Genomic DNA, 22,262 nt, shown 5'->3' with positions numbered 1-22,262 from the left:
ATTGACACTAAAATGGTAACAGGGTTACGTAGCCCTATGAACGTGGGACAGAAAAAAGCATTGGATGATAGGTCTATTCTATACCTAGTCGGTGGTACAACTATGTATCAAAACATATTTTCATAATTTTATGTCTAACATAAGTAGACATTTATGTGTTTGTCTTTTGGTAGACCACCTCGTATATTTATGTATAACACAAACAACAAAGATGCCTACTGCTACGCACTCTATCGCCTAAATATATAGAATATATTGAAGATAATACCACAGCGTAGTTAAATTTAGGAACCGGAAATTATTGCAAAGATACAAATGATAAAACGTTGCATGTAAACTTGTAACAAATATATTCTTTAAATAGAGACTAGTGTGTCTTAGCGTGACTTTAATTCGTAAACGATTTTGAGAATTTTTCGGCCAAATAAATTTGATTGATATTTCGTGAAGTGCTAACAACAAGGTTAAACATGTTGCGAATTGCTTGTAAAAAATCTCTGAATTCAGTTGAGGTTCTGAGAAAAACTTTAAATATAAGTACTAAGCAAAAAAGGCATTTAAATTTACTTGAATACCAAAGTAAAGAACTTCTTAGAGATTGTGGAATTTCTGTACAAAATTTTGCTATTGTTGATGATTTAAATAAAGCAAATTCTGCATTAGAAAAATTAAGTTAGTATTTACTGTTACTTATTGTACATTTAGTTTATCTAATAATTTATGCAATCAATTTCCCTTTCACACACAATGTTAATATTAGTTTCAATATTCCAGTTTGATTTTTCTTTGTATGGATAAGTTAGCAAGGTGATTATTTTATCCAGAAAATAGTATTGCTTCTATGAGGTGTATATGATTTTTAAATTAATGGTCTCATTAACAACCAATATTACACATCCTGTTAAAATTAAAACATACTACAGTGTCTTATGTTTGATCGTTGTAAAAACTGTTAATATAGGATTAAACTATATTAGGCTATAGTAATTGATAGTAACTTATACAAAGTGCTTTATATAAAAGTTTCATTATATTAACCATTAAAAACTTAAGAAGATTTGTAAGATCTACTGAGATTTATAATCGATATTATCATAAGATATGTAGGATATTGTAATAAATTCTTACAGTAGTCTATAAAGTATTCTAGTGATTACTTTTTTTGTATTATATTCTTACACACACACAATAATTGTATAATATGGCTTCAATGATGAATATTTATCCTCTTTTTATAGCAATCTTTTTTTAAACAGGCTGTCATGTTTGTAGAATATAAAATTTAATATACCTTTTTTATATAATTTAATATTTTAGTTTATTTTTACATAACAAACGATCCCAATAATATTATACTATGTAAAAAATATTTATTTGCAACACAAGTTTCTATCTCAATGCACACATTTTTCATGCGATTGAGAATTTTTTAACAATTTATGGAAAACACTTGGATAGATATAATCTTTAGCACAATAAAAGATATTCATTGTATGGAGGGTATACAATAATAACAATAGATGTAGAGAAGTAGTTATGAATTCATAATGACTTAGTGCAAAAGCAACTGAAATATTGTATGATGCACTGTGTTTATTAATTATAATGTCACAGTATCACAATGTATAAACAAACACCTAGTAGTGTTAAAAACAACTTGCCACTGTTTTGTGTTGGGCTGTTCCATATATGCTTCTATCATTCTAGTTGTACATTAATTGAAAACTTTATTTTGATTATTAGGTGCTGATGAATTTGTTATAAAAGCTCAAGTATTAGCTGGCGGTCGTGGGAAAGGATGGTTTGATAATGGTTTCAAAGGAGGTGTGCATGTTACAAAAGAGTACGTATCAATAAATAGTATATAATGCAATATGGGAAATACGTATGTGTTACTTATTGTACTTCTGTTAATAGCCGTACAGCAGTTGTAGAAGTTGTGAAAAATATGTTAGGTCATCGTCTAATTACAAAACAGACCTCAGAAGATGGAATATTGGTACACAAGATTATGATCGCTGAGTCTGTAAATATTAAACAAGAAACATATGTTTGTATTCTTATGGATAGACAGTACAATGGTCCGGTATTAATTGCTTCACCGGCAGGTGGTATAGATATTGAAACAGTTGCTAAAACGAATCCAGAGTTGATAAAAACAGTATCACTCGATATATATCATGGGATTGATGATGATATAGCTAAAGACGTTAGCACTTTCCTGGGCTTTACACATCCAGATGTGCAGGAGAAGGCAATATTTGAATTAAAAAATTTATGGAAACTCTTTGTAGATATTGATGCTTTGCAAGTAGAAATTAACCCCTTGGTTGAGACCACAGATAAGCAAGTGGTAGCAGTTGATGCAAAAATTGCATTTGATGATAATGCTCAATTTCGACAACAGGATTTGTTTGCTTTAGAGGATAGTGATGAAAAGGATCCAAGAGAAGCAGATGCATCACGGTTTAACCTAAATTATATTAGTATGGATGGCAATATAGGATGTTTAGGTATCATGTATTACGTAAATAAATTGTTAATTATTTTACTGTATTTTAATTAGGAGAAATTTAGGCAGAGTACTACAAAATTCTACTAACAGTAATCATAACATGTTTATAAAAAAAGACAAAAGAGTTACATTTAATTTTAACTTATTCAGAATTTAACATTATACATTATGTTTAGTTAATGGAGCTGGGTTAGCAATGGCAACTATGGATATAATTAAACTAAATGGTGGATCTCCAGCAAACTTTTTGGATGTAGGTGGAAGTGTTAAAGAAGATCAGGTTTATCAAGCATTTAGGATACTCAGTGAAGGTCTGTGCAATGACAAGTATTAATGTAGCTAATTATTAATAAGGTTTGCTAATTAATTATAAGAAAGCATATCATAAAGGTTATTATATTATGACTACTTTTAGCAACAATTACATAAATATATTTAGCTTATGTTGTATATGTTATTACAGTTCCTGTTATTGCACAATTAGTAATCTAAAAAACAAGTATTTTTTTCATAAGTTTAAGAATTGTTTTCGAAATAATTTTATTTGTCTCTCTGATACATGTAGATCCAAAAGTCAAAGTAATTCTTGTGAATGTATTTGGAGGTATTGTAAATTGTGCTACAATAGCCAAAGGAATTGCTGCAGCATTTCGTAATTTGCAACTTAAAATTCCTCTTGTTGTCAGATTAGAAGGTAATTATTTTTACATTCATGTATAATATTCCATTCATATATAAGACAACCATACTCTTCAACTTTCATTACAATTTCTTATTTATTTTGATATGATTTTTAAAAGATGATTCTTTTTAAACCAGGCACAAATGTAAAAGAAGCAAAGAAATTTCTTGCAGAAAGTGGTTTACCAATTATTACAGCAAATGATTTGGATGAAGCAGCTAAAAAGGCAGTCAGTTCTGTAAAATTATAAACTTCCTAATCTCACATATTACTATCTTTTTTTAAGCCTGGAAATATACTAAAAATACAACGAAACAGTTAAAAATAAAGGACTTAAGAAATTTTTAAATATATTAAAAGTATTAGACAAATTTTTTATTCTTTTTTCGTACATAATTTTGTTCTTCAAATTTATTATTTTAATATATTTTGTTCAATTTTTCAATTCAAAAGATTTAATAAAGTTACCATTTCAAATTGATTATTGTTGATTTGATTAAAGGTTATTAATATTGATAAGAATTACTTGCATTTTTTTATCCATTTACTATGTAAATTATAAAGATTTTTACAACCTGAAGCTGTACAATTTTATACATCTTAAATAAATTTAATTGTATAATACATATAAATTTTTATATTTTTTTAAAAAACGTATTTTTATGGTCATTCCACATTCAGATTTTAAGAAGAAAGAAAAAGAAACTAGAAAACACCTTTCTTATTTCTGAGCATACTTTTTTTACATACGGTTTTTGAGCGTACGTAACAATGTGGGGTTGCAGGCGACCCCAAAATAAACTCTAAATGTTATAATTATTAGTGAACATTCTTAAAAAATCCTTTTTTGGCATCCGATTGACTTTCAAAATCGATCGGTGTTCAAGTCGAATATGGTACCCTTGGGTACCCTCTACCTCTCTCCCGTTCGTAGCAAGTGGTAGCAAGTGGTAGCAACTGGTAGCAACTGGTAGCAAGTGGCAGCTGGCAGCTGGCAGCAAGTGGTAACAAGTAGTAGCAAGCACAGTCGTATGCTTATACACGGATCTGGAAACTCCCGTGGTGGGGGTGATCCATAATGATGCCGATGTACTGTGTAGTAGCTTGATAAGTGGGGTCATAGAACCCCCGAAATATGCGTAAGAGACTCCGTGTGTGAGAAAGTAGGGTCATAGAACCCCCGGAGTATGCGTAAGAGACCCCGTGTGTGTGATAAAATAACTAATAGCATCGAAAGGATATCTCAAAGATATTATTTTAGGAATCGTGAACGACAACATTCAGATATCCTTAGGTTATCGTTTTGTTATCTAATTGTGAAAGGAATTGGAAATGGGAATTGTAATTTTGCAAAAACAATTTTAAATAAATATGCTAAAAAACTACTAAAATTACTAGTGATCCTTGAGCATTAAAAGCATATTCATTTTAAATTGTTTATGCAAATTTAAAAATGTAAAATGATTGTACTGACTGATAAGAAAAATGAGATTTATTTAATTTTTAAATGGAAGATATATATTTTTAATTATGTTCGTCTACTTTTCTTTTTTTGTTAGTTTTTTTCAGTTCGGTACATCCATATTTACATTGTACCACATCTGTAATAGGAAAAACTAAAATGAGAGTAATTAATTTGTAAATTATTAATACTATTTGAAATTAGAGAAATATCAAATTTATAATATGTATTCCTAAATACGTCGTTTCTGTTGTCTATTTGATAATTCAGAAAACATTTTGTGTCTGTTAAACATACCTTACAACTACAATGAAAAAATAAAATGATTTTAAAACTACAGGCTACACAATCAAAAATATGTATTGTAAAGATTCAACATATCTAGCAAGAAATATGACACTCGGAAAAATGTTATGTTAGTGATGCATAGAATCCTGTATGCATTTGGTTCACGTATATAGATATACGCGTCATCGTTCCAATTTTTAGCATTTACCGTATAAGCTTCTTTTAATTCTAGGCTGTGAGATATCCCGATGTTTCTAGAGACATGACAGCCATGTCGCTACTTCCGATTACTACGTGACTGTGATCAGAAACAACTATGTATGTAACTTCGTTTTATCTTTCTGCACTAATCGTTCACTATTTCATGCATAAGGTAGTTTTTAAATTAACACAATGAATTTTAGAAGCGGTGTTTATTAAGTAATATGCGAATTTGCGTCGTTAATTATTTATTATAGTAACGCAATCGACAGAATGTTCCAGAAAAGGAATGAACATCCGGCGGACGGCTTCTAGAATCTTCAAAGCTCGATAAAAGCGACTGCAGGGCGGCAGTATTCAATAGTCTTAAAAGTGACTGCGCGAGAAGTTGATTGCGAGGACCAGTGCGGAAAGTTACATTTATTTAGTGAATACACGTAAGAATAAACATTGAAATTAGTGCAGTGCAGCTGTTCTATCGTGTTTTTGTGTTTCACTACTAATTTATATCTTATTAAATAACGAAAATGCCAGAAGACATAACGATGACTGAAGCCGACGAAGTTGAGACCTTCGCCTTCCAGGCTGAAATTGCACAGTTAATGAGCTTGATAATCAACACTTTCTACTCGAACAAAGAAATCTTTCTTCGTGAAATAATCTCAAACTCATCTGATGTAAGTGACATTTTCCTTACATATATTTACTTGAAGAATTTTAACCAAATTTCAACTTACACCGATTCGATTCTACTCCAGAAAAAACTGAAATTAACGTATTCTTGACTTTTTGTTGCAGGCTTTAGATAAAATCCGCTATGAGTCCCTTACTGATCCATCCAAAATAGACACATGCAAAGAACTGTTCATTAAGATCATTCCTAATAAGAATGACCGCACTTTAACCGTTCTTGACTCGTAAGTACCATGTTTCTTTATATACTATTTTTGTAAATAAAATTGTTTTTGATCGATGTTTCAAATTTAAATGATAATATCTAATAATGTTACTTTGAGAAATTTGAAAATTTAGTTTCACATTTATATTCGAAAAATTCTTTCTTCATAATGTCTTATGAAAGAGCAAATAAGTACTTAAATTTTATTTATTACAGTGGCATTGGTATGACCAAGGCTGATCTTGTAAACAATTTGGGTACCATTGCCAAGTCAGGCACAAAGGCATTCATGGAAGCTCTTCAAGCTGGTGCAGACATTTCTATGATTGGTCAGTTTGGTGTGGGTTTCTACTCTGCTTATTTAGTTGCCGACAAAGTTACCGTTGTCTCTAAGCACAATGACGATGAACAATACTTGTGGGAGTCTTCTGCTGGTGGTTCATTCACAGTCCGTCCAGACAATGGCGAACCAATTGGAAGGGGTACAAAGATAATTTTACACATCAAGGAAGATCAGACAGAATACTTAGAAGAATCAAAAATTAAAGAAATTGTTAAAAAACACTCACAATTCATTAGCTACCCGATTATACTTGTTGTTGAAAAAGAGAGAGACAAGGAATTGAGTGACGATGAAGAAGAAGAACCAGTGAAAGAAGAAGAAGAGGATCAAGATGAAAAGCCTAAGATTGAAGATGTAGAAGAAGGTGAGGATGAGGAGAAATCAAAGGATGAGAAAAAGAAAAAAAAGACAATTAAGGAAAAGTATACTGAAGATGAAGAACTCAACAAGACAAAACCAATTTGGACGAGAAACCCAGATAATGTTACTCAAGAAGAATACGGTGAATTTTATAAGAGTTTGACCAATGACTGGGAGGACCATTTGGCTGTGAAACACTTTTCTGTAGAAGGTCAGTTGGAGTTCCGCGCGTTGCTTTTTATTCCACGACGTGCTCCCTTCGACCTTTTTGAAAACAAGAAGAGGAAGAACAACATCAAGTTATATGTACGTAGGATCTTCATTATGGAGAACTGTGAAGACCTTATTCCTGAATATCTTAACTTTATCAAAGGTGTTGTGGACAGTGAAGATCTTCCATTAAACATTTCTCGTGAAATGCTGCAACAGAATAAAATTCTTAAAGTTATCAGGAAGAATCTTGTCAAAAAATGTTTAGAACTTTTCGAGGAATTGTCAGAAGATAAGGAAAACTATAAGAAATGTTATGAACAATTTAGCAAGAATTTGAAATTAGGTATTCATGAAGATAGTCAGAATAGGAAAAAACTCGCAGAGTTGCTAAGGTATTATACATCTGCCTCTGGTGATGAAATGTGTTCATTGAAGGAATATGTTGGCAGAATGAAGGAGAATCAAAAACACATCTACTACATAACTGGTGAAAGCAGAGAGCAAGTAGCTAATAGTGCATTCGTCGAAAGGGTTAGAAAACGTGGCTTTGAAGTAGTGTACATGACAGAGCCTATTGATGAATATGCTGTACAGCAACTCAAAGAATTTGATGGAAAACAGCTGGTATCTGTAACAAAAGAAGGTTTGGAGCTTCCAGAAGATGAGGAAGAGAAGAAGAAACGCGAAGAAGATAAGGCTAAGTTTGAGAATCTTTGCAAAGTTATGAAAGAGATTCTGGATAAGAAGGTGGAGAAAGTTGTTGTATCTAATAGGTTAGTTGATTCTCCATGCTGTATTGTTACATCACAATATGGATGGTCAGCAAACATGGAAAGGATAATGAAGGCACAAGCTCTCAGAGACACATCGACAATGGGATACATGACTGCCAAGAAACACTTGGAAATCAACCCAGACCACCCCATCATGGAAAATTTGAGACAGAAGGCTGAAGCAGACAAGCATGACAAGTCTGTGAAAGATCTTGTAATGCTTCTCTTCGAAACAGCACTGTTGTCCTCTGGCTTTGCTTTAGAAGAACCACAAGTACATGCATCCAGAATATATAGAATGATCAAGCTGGGTCTTGGCTTTGACGAAGACGAGACAGTAAATGTAGAAGAAGAAAAGATGGACACAGAAGTTCCTCCACTAGAAGGTAATTCAGAAGAAGCATCCAGGATGGAAGAAGTAGATTAGGACCATATCAAATAAAATTACTGAACTAAATCCAAAGACTTATAGAATGTAGAAAGAAGACTGTTACAAATTACTTAGCATTAATAATTTTTTTTATTTGTTCTCATTTGACAGAATTAAGTGCCATGCTTACTTTGCATTGCAAAATCTGTATTTATTTAATAAATATAATGTATAAATAGGAAGAGTTTTATGCATTCTATAATACTGCTCTTTAGTTAAAGTCTGCTACTTAATTCTGTCTTAAAATTCATTTTTTTTTAATAACATTTTTTATGTGACTTCGTTGTGATTTCTGTTGTACTCGTACATTATTTTAATTTTATTTCACACTTTCATCATTCCATTACGAAACTGTCATGTAGTTTGATAATTAAGATCATTACGATTTCATGCGAAATAAATTATCCTTAAATATTTAAAGAAGTGTACTTCCTTTGACCCTCTTGTGTTTAAATAGAAAAACTTCTCACAAAGTAATTTTACGTAAAATGTAAAAAACGAATTTTTAATAATACAAAGCCATAATTTATTTTTAAGAATACATTTTTGAAAAAGGAATTCTATTTCCGTTAGTTGTCCAGATTATCCATTCAGTTGGTCTGACGAATAAACACCATAGATATATTAAACTAGACCCAACAAGTAACAAATATATATTTATATTATGTGTATGTGTATATGCAGCAAAACTTCGCCAGTAGGACACAAGATTTGTTGCTCTGTAATCTTTCATAGCTTTGTGATTTATGTGACTTATGATTAAGTATATCAATATTTTTTTAATTTATACATATATATATATTTTATTCAGTCAAGGCGAAACGTAAATGCACAGTTTAAAAAAAATGTATTGGTTAGGTGAAAACTAAAATGATACCGGTAAATTGTTTCTTGATTTTATCACATACTTAAACTGTGCTGTTAGTGTTTTTCAGTATGAAAAATTTCGATTTCAGTATGACATAATCAATGTAATACTGTAACCAAAATAATACTGGTGTAAAGTCTCTGGAAATATTTGACACGTGTTGTTTTAAGATGAAAATATTAATATTTTTCCTACCGATCAAGATATCGGTGCGGGTTGACCGATAGAGCGCGACACTGCTGGTTGTCGAAGTATTGCGTGTTGCCACATCACCACCAAATCAAACGTACTTGGACGATGTTTCTGTGTAGATTGCGCTCGTGCCGACTCTTCCACAATACGTGGAAAGCGTGAGTTTCTCCACTCCGGTCCAACATGTCAAATTTTTCTTGAATTTCTGACGAATATTTACGAAGAAGGTAAAGATTTAAGCGCAGACAAATTCTGTTCATCTAATAGTTCACCCAGGAAAGTATTGACTGGGAAATTATAGATTTTTTCTTGGTGCTTAACGTAGTAAACGAACGACACGATGAGCGCACCCCAGGGGCAAGTGAAACCAAGAAACGGAGTAGTAAAACAGGTAAGGTGCCTTGAATTTTGCAGGAATCCGTTTCTCAGCGAATTTATCAGAAGAATATAAATACAACTTATGTGATTGCTGCTATATATAACCTAATATTTTGACGTCCATGTGAACGTATTTAACACAGTTGGAGCGAAAGATCTGTACCGAAAACATATGGTCCTTGCATTCAAGTATTTTCGTTCTATACGTGATCTTTCTTAATAGTAACAAACTAATTAGCTTGTAGATATCTACGACTTTCGTAAGAATATATTTTACATCATATCAACGACTATATAATTACTTAGCATATTCTTTGGTTTATGTTGTTGCATTTTTAAACGTCCTAAATAAAGTTCACCTTTATTCTTACAATCTTCTATGAAAAGTATAATATTGTACAGTGCCATGCTAATATCATAAATAATAATATATTATGGTTTACAAATAAATTTGTTTACCTTGTTTTTCAATGTAGAATTTTATATTTTAAGGTTACTTCTGGAGATACCATTGTTATCCGTGGTCAGCCTATGGGTGGCCCGCCTCCTGAAATGACAATTACCCTTTGTAATGTTACTGCTCCAAAACTGGAGAGATGGAAAGGAAATGACAGGTATATACAATATTATTACATAGTTACTAATAAATAAATTATTTCAAAATTTCTTTCAAACTCATTTATGATTTCAAAAATATTAAAAATATGAATTTTGCAGCACTGACGAAAGTAGGGATGAACCATATGCCTGGGAAGCAAGAGAATATTTACGAAAAAAGCTTATTGGTCAAGATGTAGCTTTTGTTACAGAGAAATCAATTAATACAAATCGAACTTATGGTACTGTGTGGCTAGGAAAAGGTACATTAAGTAAATTTATTTATACATGATTTTCGGCCACACATGGGAGAAAATACAAGGTGTGATACTGCATGACAAAATAAGATGAAGTTCAAGCATAACAAAGTTGCTTTTGGGTCTTCGTTTTTAGTTATAAATATGTAAAAATTCGTATAGTCAAAAAACATATAAATATTGGAAGCTTACCGCGTCAAAGCAGAAGCAAATTTCACAATGCTTTGTAGCAGAATACGGTTTTGCAATACTATAAAAAGTCACATTAAGGCACATTAAAATTCGACTTATATGATTCTCGTGTGAAGGGGTAAATTCCTCCTTCATAAACAAAACTGTCTACAAGAATGAGTCATATGAGAAATGTTATCCACAAAACAGTTCACATACTCCTTATGTCTTGAGAAAACCATGCACACAAAAAACGACTGTCCAAGGGCAATTTTGTTATTCTTAATTTTCGTCTTATTTTGTCATGTATAAGATTTCAAAGTTTCTTCCATTCGTTTCTGAACACCTTGTACACTCTACATTATAATTTATTAAGGATTAATCCGATAAAATTTGTTGTACTTACAGATAGAAATGGAGAAAATATCATTGAAACATTAGTTTCTGAGGGTTTGGTAACTGTAAAAAAAGACACTCGAAATCCTAGCCCAGAACAGACACGACTGATCGAGCTGGAAAACGGAGCTAAAACGGCTAAGAAAGGAAAATGGTCAGAGTCTCCAAGTTCTGAGCATGTGCGCAATGTGAAATGGACAATAGATGATCCTCGAAAATTAGTTGAGAAATTTGGAAAGAAGCCGGTGAAGGCTATCATCGAATTTGTTTTTGACGGTTCAACAGTGAAAGCACTTTTGCTACCTGATTACTATAACATAGTATTAATGATATCAGGTGTTCGATGTCCTGGATGGCCGAACGGAAGACGCGAAAATTCAACAGGTGATCCGTATGCGGATGAAGCAAGATATTTCGTAGAATCGCGTCTTCTACACAGAGATGTTGAAGTTGTACTTGAATCGGTTAATAATAACAATTTCATTGGAAGTATTCTTCACCCAAAAGGTTGGTATTCGTTGTTAAACCGATTTAAGTAAGTGAAATATGATTTGTAATTTAGTTTCTTATAATTAGTCAAATAATTACAAACTTTCTTTCATTCGATAGGAAATATTGCAGAAATTTTATTGAATGAAGGGTTTGCCAAGTGTCAAGATTGGTCGATTGGTAATAGTAGAGCTGGTGCAGAAAAGCTTTATCTTGCAGAAAAAGCTGCGAAAGAAGCACGTTTGCGTTTGTGGAAAGATTACAAACCGTCAGGCCCACAAATAGAGTTCACTGGCACTGTTGTTGAGATTGTAAATGCAGACGCGCTTATAATCAGGACACAAAATGGAGAAAACAAGAAAGTCTTTTTGAGCAGTATTCGACCACCGTCCAGAGAAAAAAAAACAAATGAAGAACCCAATAACGCGGGAAGAAAAGATTTTAAGCCTCTCTATGATATCCCATGGATGTTAGAGGCTCGTGAATTTCTTCGTGAAAAATTCATCAGAAAAAACGTAAAAGTTGTAGTGGATTATACTCAACCAGCCAGAGATAATTTCCCGGAAAAGTTATGTTGCACTGTTACTTGTGGTAAAACGTATGTGATTCAACACTTTTTTGAAATTAATATTACTTATTACAATGATTGTTATTAATTTTTATAATTCTTCATTTAGAAATATCGCGGAAGCATTGGTTGCACGAGGTTTGGTGAGAGTGATTAAATACAGACAAAATGACGATCAAAGGTCATCCCATTACAATTTGTTACAAATTGCTGAAAGTAGAGCGGAAAAATCGCAACATGGTTTACATGCAAAGAAAGATATTCCTGTACACAGATTAGTGGATGTTTCTAACGATCCCTCCAAAGTGAAGTCATACTTGACATCCTTTAAACGGGCACAAGGCATTAAAGCTATGGTTGAATTCGTCACCAGCGGTTCCCGTTTGAAACTTTTCTTACCGAAAGAAGACCAGCTTATTACGTTTGTACTAGCTGGTATAAGAACCCCTAGATGCCAAAGATCGCTTCCAGGTGGTGGCATAATTAAAGCTGACGAATATGGGGAAAAAGCATTAGCCTTTACCAGGGAACACTGCTTTCAAAGGGATGTGGAAATTAAAGTTGAAAGTACAGAAACAAAGGGAAGCGGTTTTATTGGATGGTTGACTGTGAACGACATAAATATGTCGGTTTCTCTTGTTGAAGAAGGTCTCGCAGAAGTAGTTACTTTCCCGGACTTTGGAGAATTAACTAGGACGCTTAAAGCAGCCGAAGAACGTGCCAAAACGAAGAAACTAAATGTAAGCAGTTTAAAAAATATACAATTCAAGAAATACTTTGTCGAATTTATGTATGCTACATTAAGTACTTTATATGTTATAGATATGGAAGAATTATGTTGAAGTACAAGTCGAAAATGAAAAGAACGAAAATGATAAAGAAGTTGTGGAAAGAAAGATCGACTACCAAGAGGTAGTGATTTCTGAAGTTACTAACGATCTTCACTTTTACGTACAAAGGGTTGATCAACGTAGTATGTTAGAAACTTTCCTTTCGCAATTGCGTCAAGAGCTGTCGTCTAATCCTCCACTTGCGGGTGCTTACAAACCTACCAGGGGTGACTTAGCAGTTGCCAAATTTAGTGGCGATGATCAGTGGTACCGAGTTAAGATTGAAAAAATCTCTGGTACGAATGCTAGCGTATTTTATGTTGATTACGGTAACAGAGAAACGATTAATGCTTCAAGAATTGCCGACTTACCGTCGCGATTCGCTACTGATAAACCTTATGCTCATGAGCATATTCTTGCTTGTGTTTCACTTCCATTAAACAATATACATAATATACCTATATGTTCCGAAATATATGCAGACTGACGATGAAAAAGCAGCAGTTGAAGCCTTTAAGGAAGATGTAATGGACAAAATTTTATTAATGAATACGGAATTTAAGCTTAATAATGTTACCGCGGTAACATTAGTTGAGTCTACTAGTAAGGAAGATATTGCGAAGGGACTAATTTCTGATGGGTTATTACTCGTACAGAACCAACGTGACAGGAGACTTACTAAATTGGTTAGTTCATCTTTTAAATAATCAATGTTATATTAATCGCTTCTTTACTTATTACTTTATTTTAGATTGAAGAATATAAGAAAGCGGAAGAAGATGCAAAACACAGCCGGCGTAATATTTGGAGATATGGCGATATACGCGAAGACGATGAGAAACAATTTGGATCGTAAAAATGCTCAAAGATTGGTTGGAAAGTGATTGATACAGGGAAAAAGAAATCATGTTATGAACTGCATAATAAATATCTAAAAATCTATCACATAGATTTACAGAAACTAATAAATGTCCATATGAGAGTTACATGTTGCATTAATTACGATGCAATTATATTTCATTACATAAAAGTATGAATTGTACATAACAATTTCATTAATCTTGTAACTTTTGAACGGAACCGTGGCATAATATATTGCATAATATATTCTCATCAATCATTATTTTTTATTTCAATGTAAAGCTTTGTTATTAATGAATTTTAGGAACACCGTACATGAACAAACGAAACATTGCGTGATCTATGTGCAATTTATTTTTAATCGTTCACATTTTAATCGCGAAAAAGAGATCATTTTTGTACGTGTTTTGTGACGCATTGAAAATCACTATGTATGAATTATACAAATGATTATAAAAGTTCATAATTGTACATTTTGTCAAACATACTCATTTAACTTAAGTACGTAAGAGTTCATATCAAGTAAAAAGATATATTTTGAATAAAAGTGGCATCAGTAAAATATTGCTTAAATTGCCAAGATATTTAAACGGACTTCACGTGTGTAATTATGTGTTCGTACAATTAATTATCCAATTATTTTCGTGATTTATATGCAGTTATTAAACTTCTAAGTTACCGATGCCGCTTTGTATACATAAAAAGTAGTGCTTTACTGTGAAAACATGTTTCTTAACTATTAATCAAAACTACATTTTCCATTTTCATCATATTGTTACGTACCGTGAACACAGAAAACTAAGACAATTATATATGTACAAGTAACTGATTCATCCTCCCATTATTATGTTATAATAATGTGATGTCAAACTATACTTATTATTTTCCTTACATAAAAAATATCTAAGATGAAAGGTAGTTATTGTAACTTTAAAAGAGAAAGCAATTGACATCTAACTAAATTAATGTAATTTATATACATGTATGTACAATACAAGAAATGAACATGTAGATTATTTATATCTACAACTTTGCACAGAATTTTCAAGATATAAACTTAAGAATGAAAGGAACAATGAATGTTTATAATCAAAGGAAGTAAAAGTTAAACAGTGGAAATAATTAGATGGGTAGCATATCAATAACCGTTTAATCTATGAAATTTTATGTACTAATCGAGAATTCATGAATTTACTGGTGCAAAGGATTTATTATTTGAATATTTTAATAATTGGGATGAATACATAAGTAAATCACTATATTATAGAAACAAATAAAAAAGGGAATGGCACTTTTGAATTAATTAGTACCGTCATTTTATAAAGTTCACAAAAATTTGTCTTGCTTTACTTTAGCTATTATGCTAGAATTTCCCTATTGCGACATGAAATCGTTTGATGAATTATATTAGACTTTACTAAGATAATTGTATTCATATACAGTTATGTCAAATAAGTATGAGAATAATCTTTCTGCTTATCCATAAAATGGATGTATAAATTTTGAAAAACCATTTAGTGTTATAATATTATTAGAAAGAAAATTAAAAAACTTTAAAGTATACAGGTCTCTGCATTTATATAACTTAGAAATTTGACCTGTTTGTAATTTCCTTATAATGACACGTATACGTGTCGTGTTATATGGAGAATAAACTGTAAAATGTTTTTATTTATATTATTATTGTTTCACAAAAATATATTTTACACAGAGTATCATTTCATTTGTTATAATGCCTATTTGTGATCTAATACAATATAAAGTTGACTATATGAACTTAGTGTTACTCAATTATTGAAGAATATACAAATAAATTGAGTGGCAAACTTATTTTCTGTACTAACTTTTTATGTAAGATATATTATCGTTAAATACTTATGTGTTGTATTACAGTAAAAAAATATAAAAATATAGGGAAGATAATTACATAAGTACAAATAATTTACATGCTGAACTGCATACATTGTCTGTAGTCATATCTACACCAAAATTCGTTTTATGAGAAACTTTATTAACTAAATTACAAAGAATGCAAATAATCAACTTTCAGGAGAATATTTATAATTGCAAAAAGGAACAGTAACCAAAAAGGTAACAGCAGGAAGGTAGAAGCAGATAACACTTAATAATACCAAAATCAGTTTCAGAAATATTAACATAAAAAAATGTCAGTATACAAGTAAAAGTATAACTTGAATTAAAAATACTTTAAGACAAATCAGTGATCATAATGGTATTGTGTGTTTGCCTACTGTATTATCCCAAGAACAAGAAAATAATTGGTCTTTATACCATGCCAGTCCTCGTATAAAATCAGTATGACTTTCATTCTTGTATATGGATGAGAAATTATCTTTATTAAGTACTTCCACAATAATATCATCACAGCAACATGCTAATTCTTTCGATCTGAAAATACAATAGCACATGATATCATTTTACCTTACATAGTTCATAAATTTTTAAAAATTGATTATTATAAATTGATTATTTATGTTACCTTTCTGGGTTTGGATTAAATAAGAGCTTGTGTACTGATCTATGAAACATATTTGCGTCCACTAATACTAAACCACCTGATTTTCTAACATCAACTAATACAATATCTCCATTGTCAGCACCTATTGCTATAATATGATCTGCTATAGAATTCCAACTTACTGCTGTCAAACCAATATCCCTTTTCAAAATACCTTAAAAACAAAATAATGATATATAGTATTACAGGTAATTTTAAGTTTATATTATGGATGCTTACTCTGTGCTGGTTTTGACTGTCTTATATCCCACATCAATGCTTCACAATCGAATGAAGTTGACACAAATACTGAACTGTTTCTAGGTTGTACATTAACACAAGTAACTATGTCTGTGTGGGCAAAGCCAAATGAATGTGTTGCAATTAATTCTTCTATGTCCCACACCTTTATACTATAATATAATTGTACTTCTGTATTGATGTTTTCAGACATATCCTAGATGAAAGATTTAAGATAACTTACCAATAATCCATGCCACCGGTAACTAAATGGTCATTATCATGAAATACAGAAAGTGTTAAGAGACTACTGTCATGCAGACAAGCATACCCTAAAGACTGTAATTCTTGTAAATTTGTGTCAGCTACGTCAACTAAACCTAGTACTTGCAAGACCCCACTATCTTCGCAAATTACAAATTTGTCATGTTCCAAATGAGCACCATCGCACACACCACTTTCAGTCTTTGTGGCAACCACAGCTTTATTTTTGTCAAAGTCTGAAATATCATTGAAATACCAAACAGTACCGCACCAATAACGATCTGTCATGTTACTACCTCCAAGAATTGCACTTTTTTCTGTAAATAAAACATCATTCTAACAGATCCATGTTTAAAAGAAAATATATAAAAAGGTATCTCTTCACTCTCATTACGTGTTACATATTTTACTATGAAAGTACGAAGTATTTAACCTATACAATGATTACCATTATAAATTGAAATAAATTGCAAATTCTTGTCAGGAACAGGCGGCCTGTCTGCCGCAGTCATGTCCCTATAAACAGCTGCATTTAAATTAGGATCCATTAAGGGCTCCATAATTCTTTTTAAGATGTATTTGTATCGAATCACGTCACTTTGATATGAATTCAGTGCCTGGTGCCGACTGACCATGTGCTGAACCTGCTTCGGCTTCGACTATGTATATAACATCAAGTACCCGCGTCAAACACAAATAAATCAACCACTCCACATGCGTATTCGCGGCAAATTTAATGGCACGATACGAGATTTATTAATCACACACACCACAAATACCGTGTGAATCGCAGATCTGTAATATTGAATAAAATATCCAGTCATACTTCGAAAAATCAACAGAAATGCCGAAAACAAATTCAATTATAGATTTTTGCAAACAATTTAATTCAAACAAGAACATTTGTACCGAGTAGTTTAAATTGTTCGGCAGTGTGGATGACGCATTCTATAAATACATAATCTACTGGGATGTTATTATTTATAAAATTTATTGTGTCACGTCACGATTCTCATCAATGTCCGATGAATATCACGTATGTACATAAACAGAATCGGTCACGTCAATCATTGCGAAAAAAATTTCTGCTAGTCGGTGGTCTTTTGGAATTCCATTGTTCATACCGCGCGTCTTTTACCGGCGCTCCAAGAGTGTCGGGATGTGCAAAAGTAGCGAACATGATTACCGCGGTAACGTCTGTCCGTGACGTAACGGCTGTACTCCTGATAATTTCCGTCGTGACGCATGCGTATTCGATTCGGAGCAAAAATCAGAATTAGTCCAACGGAATCCCGGAAAGTAGCGAGTGTGAGACACAGCGGTGCCGTTGTGCAAAATCATAACGAGCGCTGATTAACCTCTCAAGACGTGGTTCCGTATTGTTTTATTCACGCACTCAAGGGTGTTGCGGCTAATCGTCCGTAGGATTCGGTCGACTGCCAGGCAGGATGGTGAAGGCACAGCAACTTTTAATTATCAAACCGGAACACGAACTACGGTTCATGGGTACGCTTAAACGACGAATTATTCTTTCATGCGTATTTTCTTTGTACGTTTTCTTTCCCCTTCGACTTTCGTTTCCTTCAAAGTTTCCTTATTCTATGACAAGATCAGGTGTAATGTTCGTTATCACGAGCTGCACACGGTGCGCTACGTTGTCAAGATGACGTAAGGTTTACTTCGCTGGCCAATTTTATTGCATTCTAATTTATGACTAAATAGGATTACGTACGACGACCTAGTGGATAACATCGGCCTTCTTGGTCGTACCTAACCCCATTCGTTGTACGTCATTCGCTGTCAAAGCTAAGTACAGTCACGATTGAATTCTTAGTCTCCCCTCTCATGTCCCATCTTCCATGAGATATACAGTCAGCATATTCATCGAGTTGTATTGCATACGCTTATTTTTCATGCACATATGTATATATAAGTATGTGTATGATATGTGTATATATATATATATGTATATATCCATCTTGCCTCTATGTTTTGTAGATGTTTTAATGAACTCTTTCATTTTTTACAATTTCTTTTAACCCTTTCATTATCGCCGTTTCAGCCGAAAAATAATCTTACAGTACGATTGCACGAGACGTGCACCGTACGCAGTTACGCTGGTACACTCTGCATTCCTAATATGATATGTTTATTGTCTGGTCGTTATGGTAATAAAACAGAAAAACAGTTGATATTATGGGATACAAGCATACTTGATTAGAAGTGTTGGTAGAATTTCCATTGAATACCTGTTATCTTAAAAAATGGAAGCGCTATGTGTCGAGCTACTATAATCACCCGTGATATACAAAGATCGCTTCACGGCAAGCGACTATAGTCGCTCGTCGTAGCGAAATGGTTAATTACGTCGTTATCGAGTCATATTCATTCGTCCCTTGTATGGTTAAATAAATTCGTTAAAAACCCAAATGCTTGAAATTTGACAAGTATCTTTTAGCAAATGACGTTCACGTAGGATTTTGCTATTTTGTTATTGACGAGATAACAATTTTTCAAATGAATTCTGTAGTAAACAATGTGTTTTCATATCATATTTTGACCTATTTGGTTTGTATTTTATAAGAAAATTATATCCTACTGATTACTGTGTATCTATGTATTCTGTTTTTGATTTATGGAGTAGCCAAATTACAGATTTTACAAAGTTAACATTTCGAAGTGGTAAATGATTTTCATACCATATTTCAGGTCCATTCACAGGGGAAGCGGTCACATCATATATGACAATAACTAATCCAACGAATAACAAAATTTTCTTTAAAATAAAAACAACTGCTCCAAAGAGGTATTGTGTACGTCCAAATGCTGGATGTGTACTACCAAAAGCAACTTCTCAAATAGCTGGTTAGTTTGAAATAGTCTATCTGTGGCAGCTTAAGAGTTTGATGATACATTTATGAAAGCTAAAATGAAGTTTAGAAAGAAACTTATAAATAGGAAAGTTTAATGCATTATGAATTTTACCTTTCAGTTACTCTACAATCATTTGATTTTGATCCAACGGAAAAGAATAAACATAAATTTATGGTACAAGCTATAATAGCTCCAAATGATGATGATGAAGATTATTCTGATCTGGTATGTAATATTATAAGGTTTTTAAATTGTACTATATCAGTATTGAAGACTTGTACATGTGTTTTCCTTAGAGTAATTTTCTATAATCATAAACTATGATCATGATTTCTCATTGTGTTTTAAAGTGGAAAGATCTAAAGCCAGAACAAGTTATGGAATCAAAGTTAAAATGTGTATTTAAGGATCCTGAACCCAAGGCTGATGTGCCTGAAGTAAATGTAAGTATACTTGTTGAAAAAAATCAAGTCATCACCTAAGATGATAATTACTTTGCAGTTCATTATGTTACATCTATTAATTATATATTATGTAAGTGATACAACGATGAGTGTTTTTGTTTTTTTGTTAGCTTCTTAGATTAACAGAGGAAAAATTATTCAAAGCAGCAGAACAATTTAGTCAGCTTAGGGCAGAGGAGAGTATTCTTAGGCAGGAAAATCTGCAGTTGAGGGTAAGAAATTAAATACTTATTTTATTAGAAAATGTACATAAACTAAATATATATTTATTAGATAAATACGGAAATCCTTTCTATTTGTAGGAGGATTTATTGAAATTACAAAACACGGCAATGGGTAATGACGCTCCCTTAGCAGCAGCCAGAGATTTGACTTCACAAAGCAGTAACCAATTGCCTCGAAATGCTACCAATATCATTGTTGCCATGGCCATGGTCATAGTAGGATACTTGTTGGGAAAACTGATCTGAGCAGCCATTACAGTACCGCATTACCTGGCACATTCCCTCTTCCCCTGTGTTTCTTAGCCTGCCCCCCTGCTACCATTTACCACTTACTGATCGGAAAGATCGAAATCAGTCATCGTATTACACGGTTGTTCATAATAAATACTATAAACATGAACAGGTAGTGGTTTATAATAATAGAATTAAACTCGCTGCAGGAGTGTGCTTATATTTTGGTAAAGCGATTGAACTTCTAAATCCTTTTTTAAGAAATCAAATCGTATTTGTCGTAGTATAGACGCAGAAATTAACGATAAATTTTGTTGTCATTGAGTGTCGGAAGATATTAATGGTTTTAGTATTACATCACGAACTAAAACGAAATATTATACCATCCGAGTGTATCATTTCTTTCGTTTCTAGATTTCTTATAAAAGGATTTTCGCTTTACAAATTTGCTTGCGGCTGTGTCTTTGAAACCATGTTGCCACTAAGTGAATTATGTATGAAATTACGAAATTTATTAAATATAAATCTTTCAAACAAACATACTCAGTTACAGAGAAAATGAATTCAGTTATCTTGGGAAGTCTGTATCTTTGTATAAAAACAAAAATGAAAGAAAAAGAGAAACAAAATGAATTTTTTTTTTTCGACATTCTAAAACGTACTTAACAATCACACGATGTAAGATTGTACATAATGTATCCAGTTTAGGATAATGTATTAATGTCTAACGTATAGTCAAGAGGGGGAGGGGGGCTGGCTGATTATAATAGTAGTGGTTCGAGACTCAGAAATTGGATACGCTGGTTCTATCCATCAGCAATGGTATATCATATAAGGAATTTAATGCATTAAATTTTTTGACGCTTCAGTGTATTTTTATTTCTTTATGTTTGTCTTATAAAAATTCGAAATAAAGATATCTCGGATGTCACACGGCGGACGTTTTTAATATTTCGTACCTTTCTGCCATTGATCGTTTATCTATCCGGAAGTGCAGCATGGTGTACATGGATATGGCACCGCTTGAAATCTCATTTTAATGAAACCGTTCAAGTTTATCGATGTTTGAAAGAAATTTGTAGATCATCATGTTACAGTTAACGTCGAGCAGGTCACATTTGTTATTATTACACATACATAAACATTCGTATTTCTGTGCCTTAGGAATAGAGGGAGCGATATATTATTTTACTCGTGCTTCATTGATGTCTCATTGTATCAGTATTTCTATACGCCTTCCATTAATGAAAATTAGATATTTAACTGTAGTACATACTGGTGTGAGCTATTATTAAAGTCGTTAAAATGTACAAAAAAAACAAAAAAAAACAAATGTCAATATTTATCTTCTATAGATTGTAATATTTATTATTTCTACATTTATTTATATGTTGATTACGTGTATCAAATACCGACTTTTATATATCATTAGATATTTTCGTCATTCTGCGAGCTCCTGATTTGGAACACATTTGAAACATTATCGTATTTTATAATCGTACTTCAGATGACTATTTAATGGATTATCAGTAACTGGTAGAATGATGATACTCGTGAAAAATTATATTCGTGTATTCGAACTATTGAAATATTTTCTCGTTTTACATATCTTTACTGCAGTATTCTCTTGTTAAATGTTACTCGCTCGGGTCCACCGAATGACATATAACGAGAG

General features: G+C 32.3%; 5 protein-coding genes across 6 annotated transcripts; 4 read left to right on the top strand and 1 right to left on the bottom strand.

Annotated features, from left to right (window-relative positions):
- Positions 1-461: 461 nt before the first annotated feature.
- Positions 462-3,502, top strand: LOC107190264 (succinyl-CoA ligase [GDP-forming] subunit beta, mitochondrial). Its single transcript, XM_015579041.1, has 6 exons — positions 462-672; positions 1,744-1,843; positions 1,918-2,513; positions 2,692-2,826; positions 3,081-3,209; positions 3,335-3,502. Exons 1-6 carry the CDS (start codon positions 471-473, stop codon positions 3,445-3,447), a joined length of 1,275 nt encoding a protein of 424 aa, XP_015434527.1. The 5' UTR covers positions 462-470; the 3' UTR covers positions 3,448-3,502.
- Positions 3,503-5,486: 1,984 nt separating this feature from the next.
- LOC107190263 (heat shock protein 83-like) lies at positions 5,487-8,271 on the top strand. Of its 2 annotated transcripts, XM_015579040.1 has the most exons (4): positions 5,487-5,585; positions 5,683-5,825; positions 5,947-6,065; positions 6,263-8,271. In XM_015579040.1, exons 2-4 carry the CDS (start codon positions 5,694-5,696, stop codon positions 8,160-8,162), a joined length of 2,151 nt encoding a protein of 716 aa, XP_015434526.1. In that variant the 5' UTR covers positions 5,487-5,585; positions 5,683-5,693; the 3' UTR covers positions 8,163-8,271. The 2 variants fall into 2 exon arrangements, with proteins under 2 accessions (XP_015434526.1, XP_015434525.1); XM_015579039.1 differs by having other exon boundaries at positions 5,487-5,825.
- A 1,063-nt stretch (positions 8,272-9,334) lies between these two features.
- LOC107190265 (staphylococcal nuclease domain-containing protein 1) lies at positions 9,335-14,237 on the top strand. The gene is made up of 9 exons (XM_015579042.1): positions 9,335-9,616; positions 10,096-10,217; positions 10,321-10,463; positions 11,037-11,531; positions 11,634-12,111; positions 12,191-12,821; positions 12,904-13,355; positions 13,396-13,597; positions 13,663-14,237. The coding sequence occupies exons 1-9, from the start codon at positions 9,566-9,568 to the stop codon at positions 13,765-13,767; spliced, it is 2,679 nt and encodes an 892-aa protein (XP_015434528.1). The 5' UTR covers positions 9,335-9,565; the 3' UTR covers positions 13,768-14,237.
- Positions 14,238-15,997: 1,760 nt separating this feature from the next.
- On the bottom strand, positions 15,998-17,354 carry LOC107190159 (methylosome protein 50-like). Its single transcript, XM_015578911.1, has 5 exons — positions 17,243-17,354; positions 16,775-17,111; positions 16,531-16,703; positions 16,273-16,465; positions 15,998-16,181 (listed from the first exon to the last, which is right to left on the bottom strand). The coding sequence occupies exons 1-5, from the start codon at positions 17,352-17,354 to the stop codon at positions 15,998-16,000; spliced, it is 999 nt and encodes a 332-aa protein (XP_015434397.1).
- A 701-nt stretch (positions 17,355-18,055) lies between these two features.
- On the top strand, positions 18,056-21,518 carry LOC107190224 (vesicle-associated membrane protein-associated protein A). Its single transcript, XM_015578994.1, has 6 exons — positions 18,056-18,300; positions 19,504-19,659; positions 19,787-19,893; positions 20,019-20,111; positions 20,243-20,344; positions 20,435-21,518. The coding sequence occupies exons 1-6, from the start codon at positions 18,243-18,245 to the stop codon at positions 20,600-20,602; spliced, it is 684 nt and encodes a 227-aa protein (XP_015434480.1). The 5' UTR covers positions 18,056-18,242; the 3' UTR covers positions 20,603-21,518.
- The last annotated feature ends 744 nt before the right edge of the window (positions 21,519-22,262 follow it).

The sequence above is a fragment of the Dufourea novaeangliae genome, unplaced genomic scaffold (assembly GCF_001272555.1).
Source record: "Dufourea novaeangliae isolate 0120121106 unplaced genomic scaffold, ASM127255v1 scaffold168, whole genome shotgun sequence".
Lineage (NCBI taxonomy): Eukaryota > Metazoa > Arthropoda > Insecta > Hymenoptera > Halictidae > Dufourea > Dufourea novaeangliae.
The sequence above is the reverse complement of the archived record's forward strand: the minus strand, read 5'-3'. Positions and strand labels throughout refer to the sequence as shown.

What these genes read in the sequence shown, in the direction of transcription:
- LOC107190159 (XM_015578911.1), bottom strand. Translation starts at nt 17,354, where the DNA reads ATGGAGCCCTTAATGGATCCTAATTTAAATGCAGCTGTTTATAGGGAC. An exon ending in ATTTATTTCAATTTATAATG is followed by an intron (nt 17,112 to 17,242) that starts GTAATCATTGTA and finishes TTTTATTTACAG; the next exon opens with AAAAAAGTGCAATTCTTGGA. An exon ending in TTTAATCCAAACCCAGAAAG is followed by an intron (nt 16,182 to 16,272) that starts GTAACATAAATA and finishes TTGTATTTTCAG; the next exon opens with ATCGAAAGAATTAGCATGTT.
- LOC107190264 (XM_015579041.1), top strand. Translation starts at nt 471, where the DNA reads ATGTTGCGAATTGCTTGTAAAAAATCTCTGAATTCAGTTGAGGTTCTG. An exon ending in TGGCAATATAGGATGTTTAG is followed by an intron (nt 2,514 to 2,691) that starts GTATCATGTATT and finishes CATTATGTTTAG; the next exon opens with TTAATGGAGCTGGGTTAGCA. An exon ending in ATTTAGGATACTCAGTGAAG is followed by an intron (nt 2,827 to 3,080) that starts GTCTGTGCAATG and finishes TGATACATGTAG; the next exon opens with ATCCAAAAGTCAAAGTAATT.
- LOC107190265 (XM_015579042.1), top strand. Translation starts at nt 9,566, where the DNA reads ATGAGCGCACCCCAGGGGCAAGTGAAACCAAGAAACGGAGTAGTAAAA. An exon ending in GAAACGGAGTAGTAAAACAG is followed by an intron (nt 9,617 to 10,095) that starts GTAAGGTGCCTT and finishes TTATATTTTAAG; the next exon opens with GTTACTTCTGGAGATACCAT. An exon ending in AGATGGAAAGGAAATGACAG is followed by an intron (nt 10,218 to 10,320) that starts GTATATACAATA and finishes TGAATTTTGCAG; the next exon opens with CACTGACGAAAGTAGGGATG.
- LOC107190224 (XM_015578994.1), top strand. Translation starts at nt 18,243, where the DNA reads ATGGTGAAGGCACAGCAACTTTTAATTATCAAACCGGAACACGAACTA. An exon ending in CTGATGTGCCTGAAGTAAAT is followed by an intron (nt 20,112 to 20,242) that starts GTAAGTATACTT and finishes TTTTTTTGTTAG; the next exon opens with CTTCTTAGATTAACAGAGGA. An exon ending in AGGAAAATCTGCAGTTGAGG is followed by an intron (nt 20,345 to 20,434) that starts GTAAGAAATTAA and finishes TTCTATTTGTAG; the next exon opens with GAGGATTTATTGAAATTACA.
- LOC107190263 (XM_015579039.1), top strand. Translation starts at nt 5,676, where the DNA reads ATGCCAGAAGACATAACGATGACTGAAGCCGACGAAGTTGAGACCTTC. An exon ending in TAATCTCAAACTCATCTGAT is followed by an intron (nt 5,826 to 5,946) that starts GTAAGTGACATT and finishes TTTTTGTTGCAG; the next exon opens with GCTTTAGATAAAATCCGCTA. An exon ending in ACTTTAACCGTTCTTGACTC is followed by an intron (nt 6,066 to 6,262) that starts GTAAGTACCATG and finishes TATTTATTACAG; the next exon opens with TGGCATTGGTATGACCAAGG.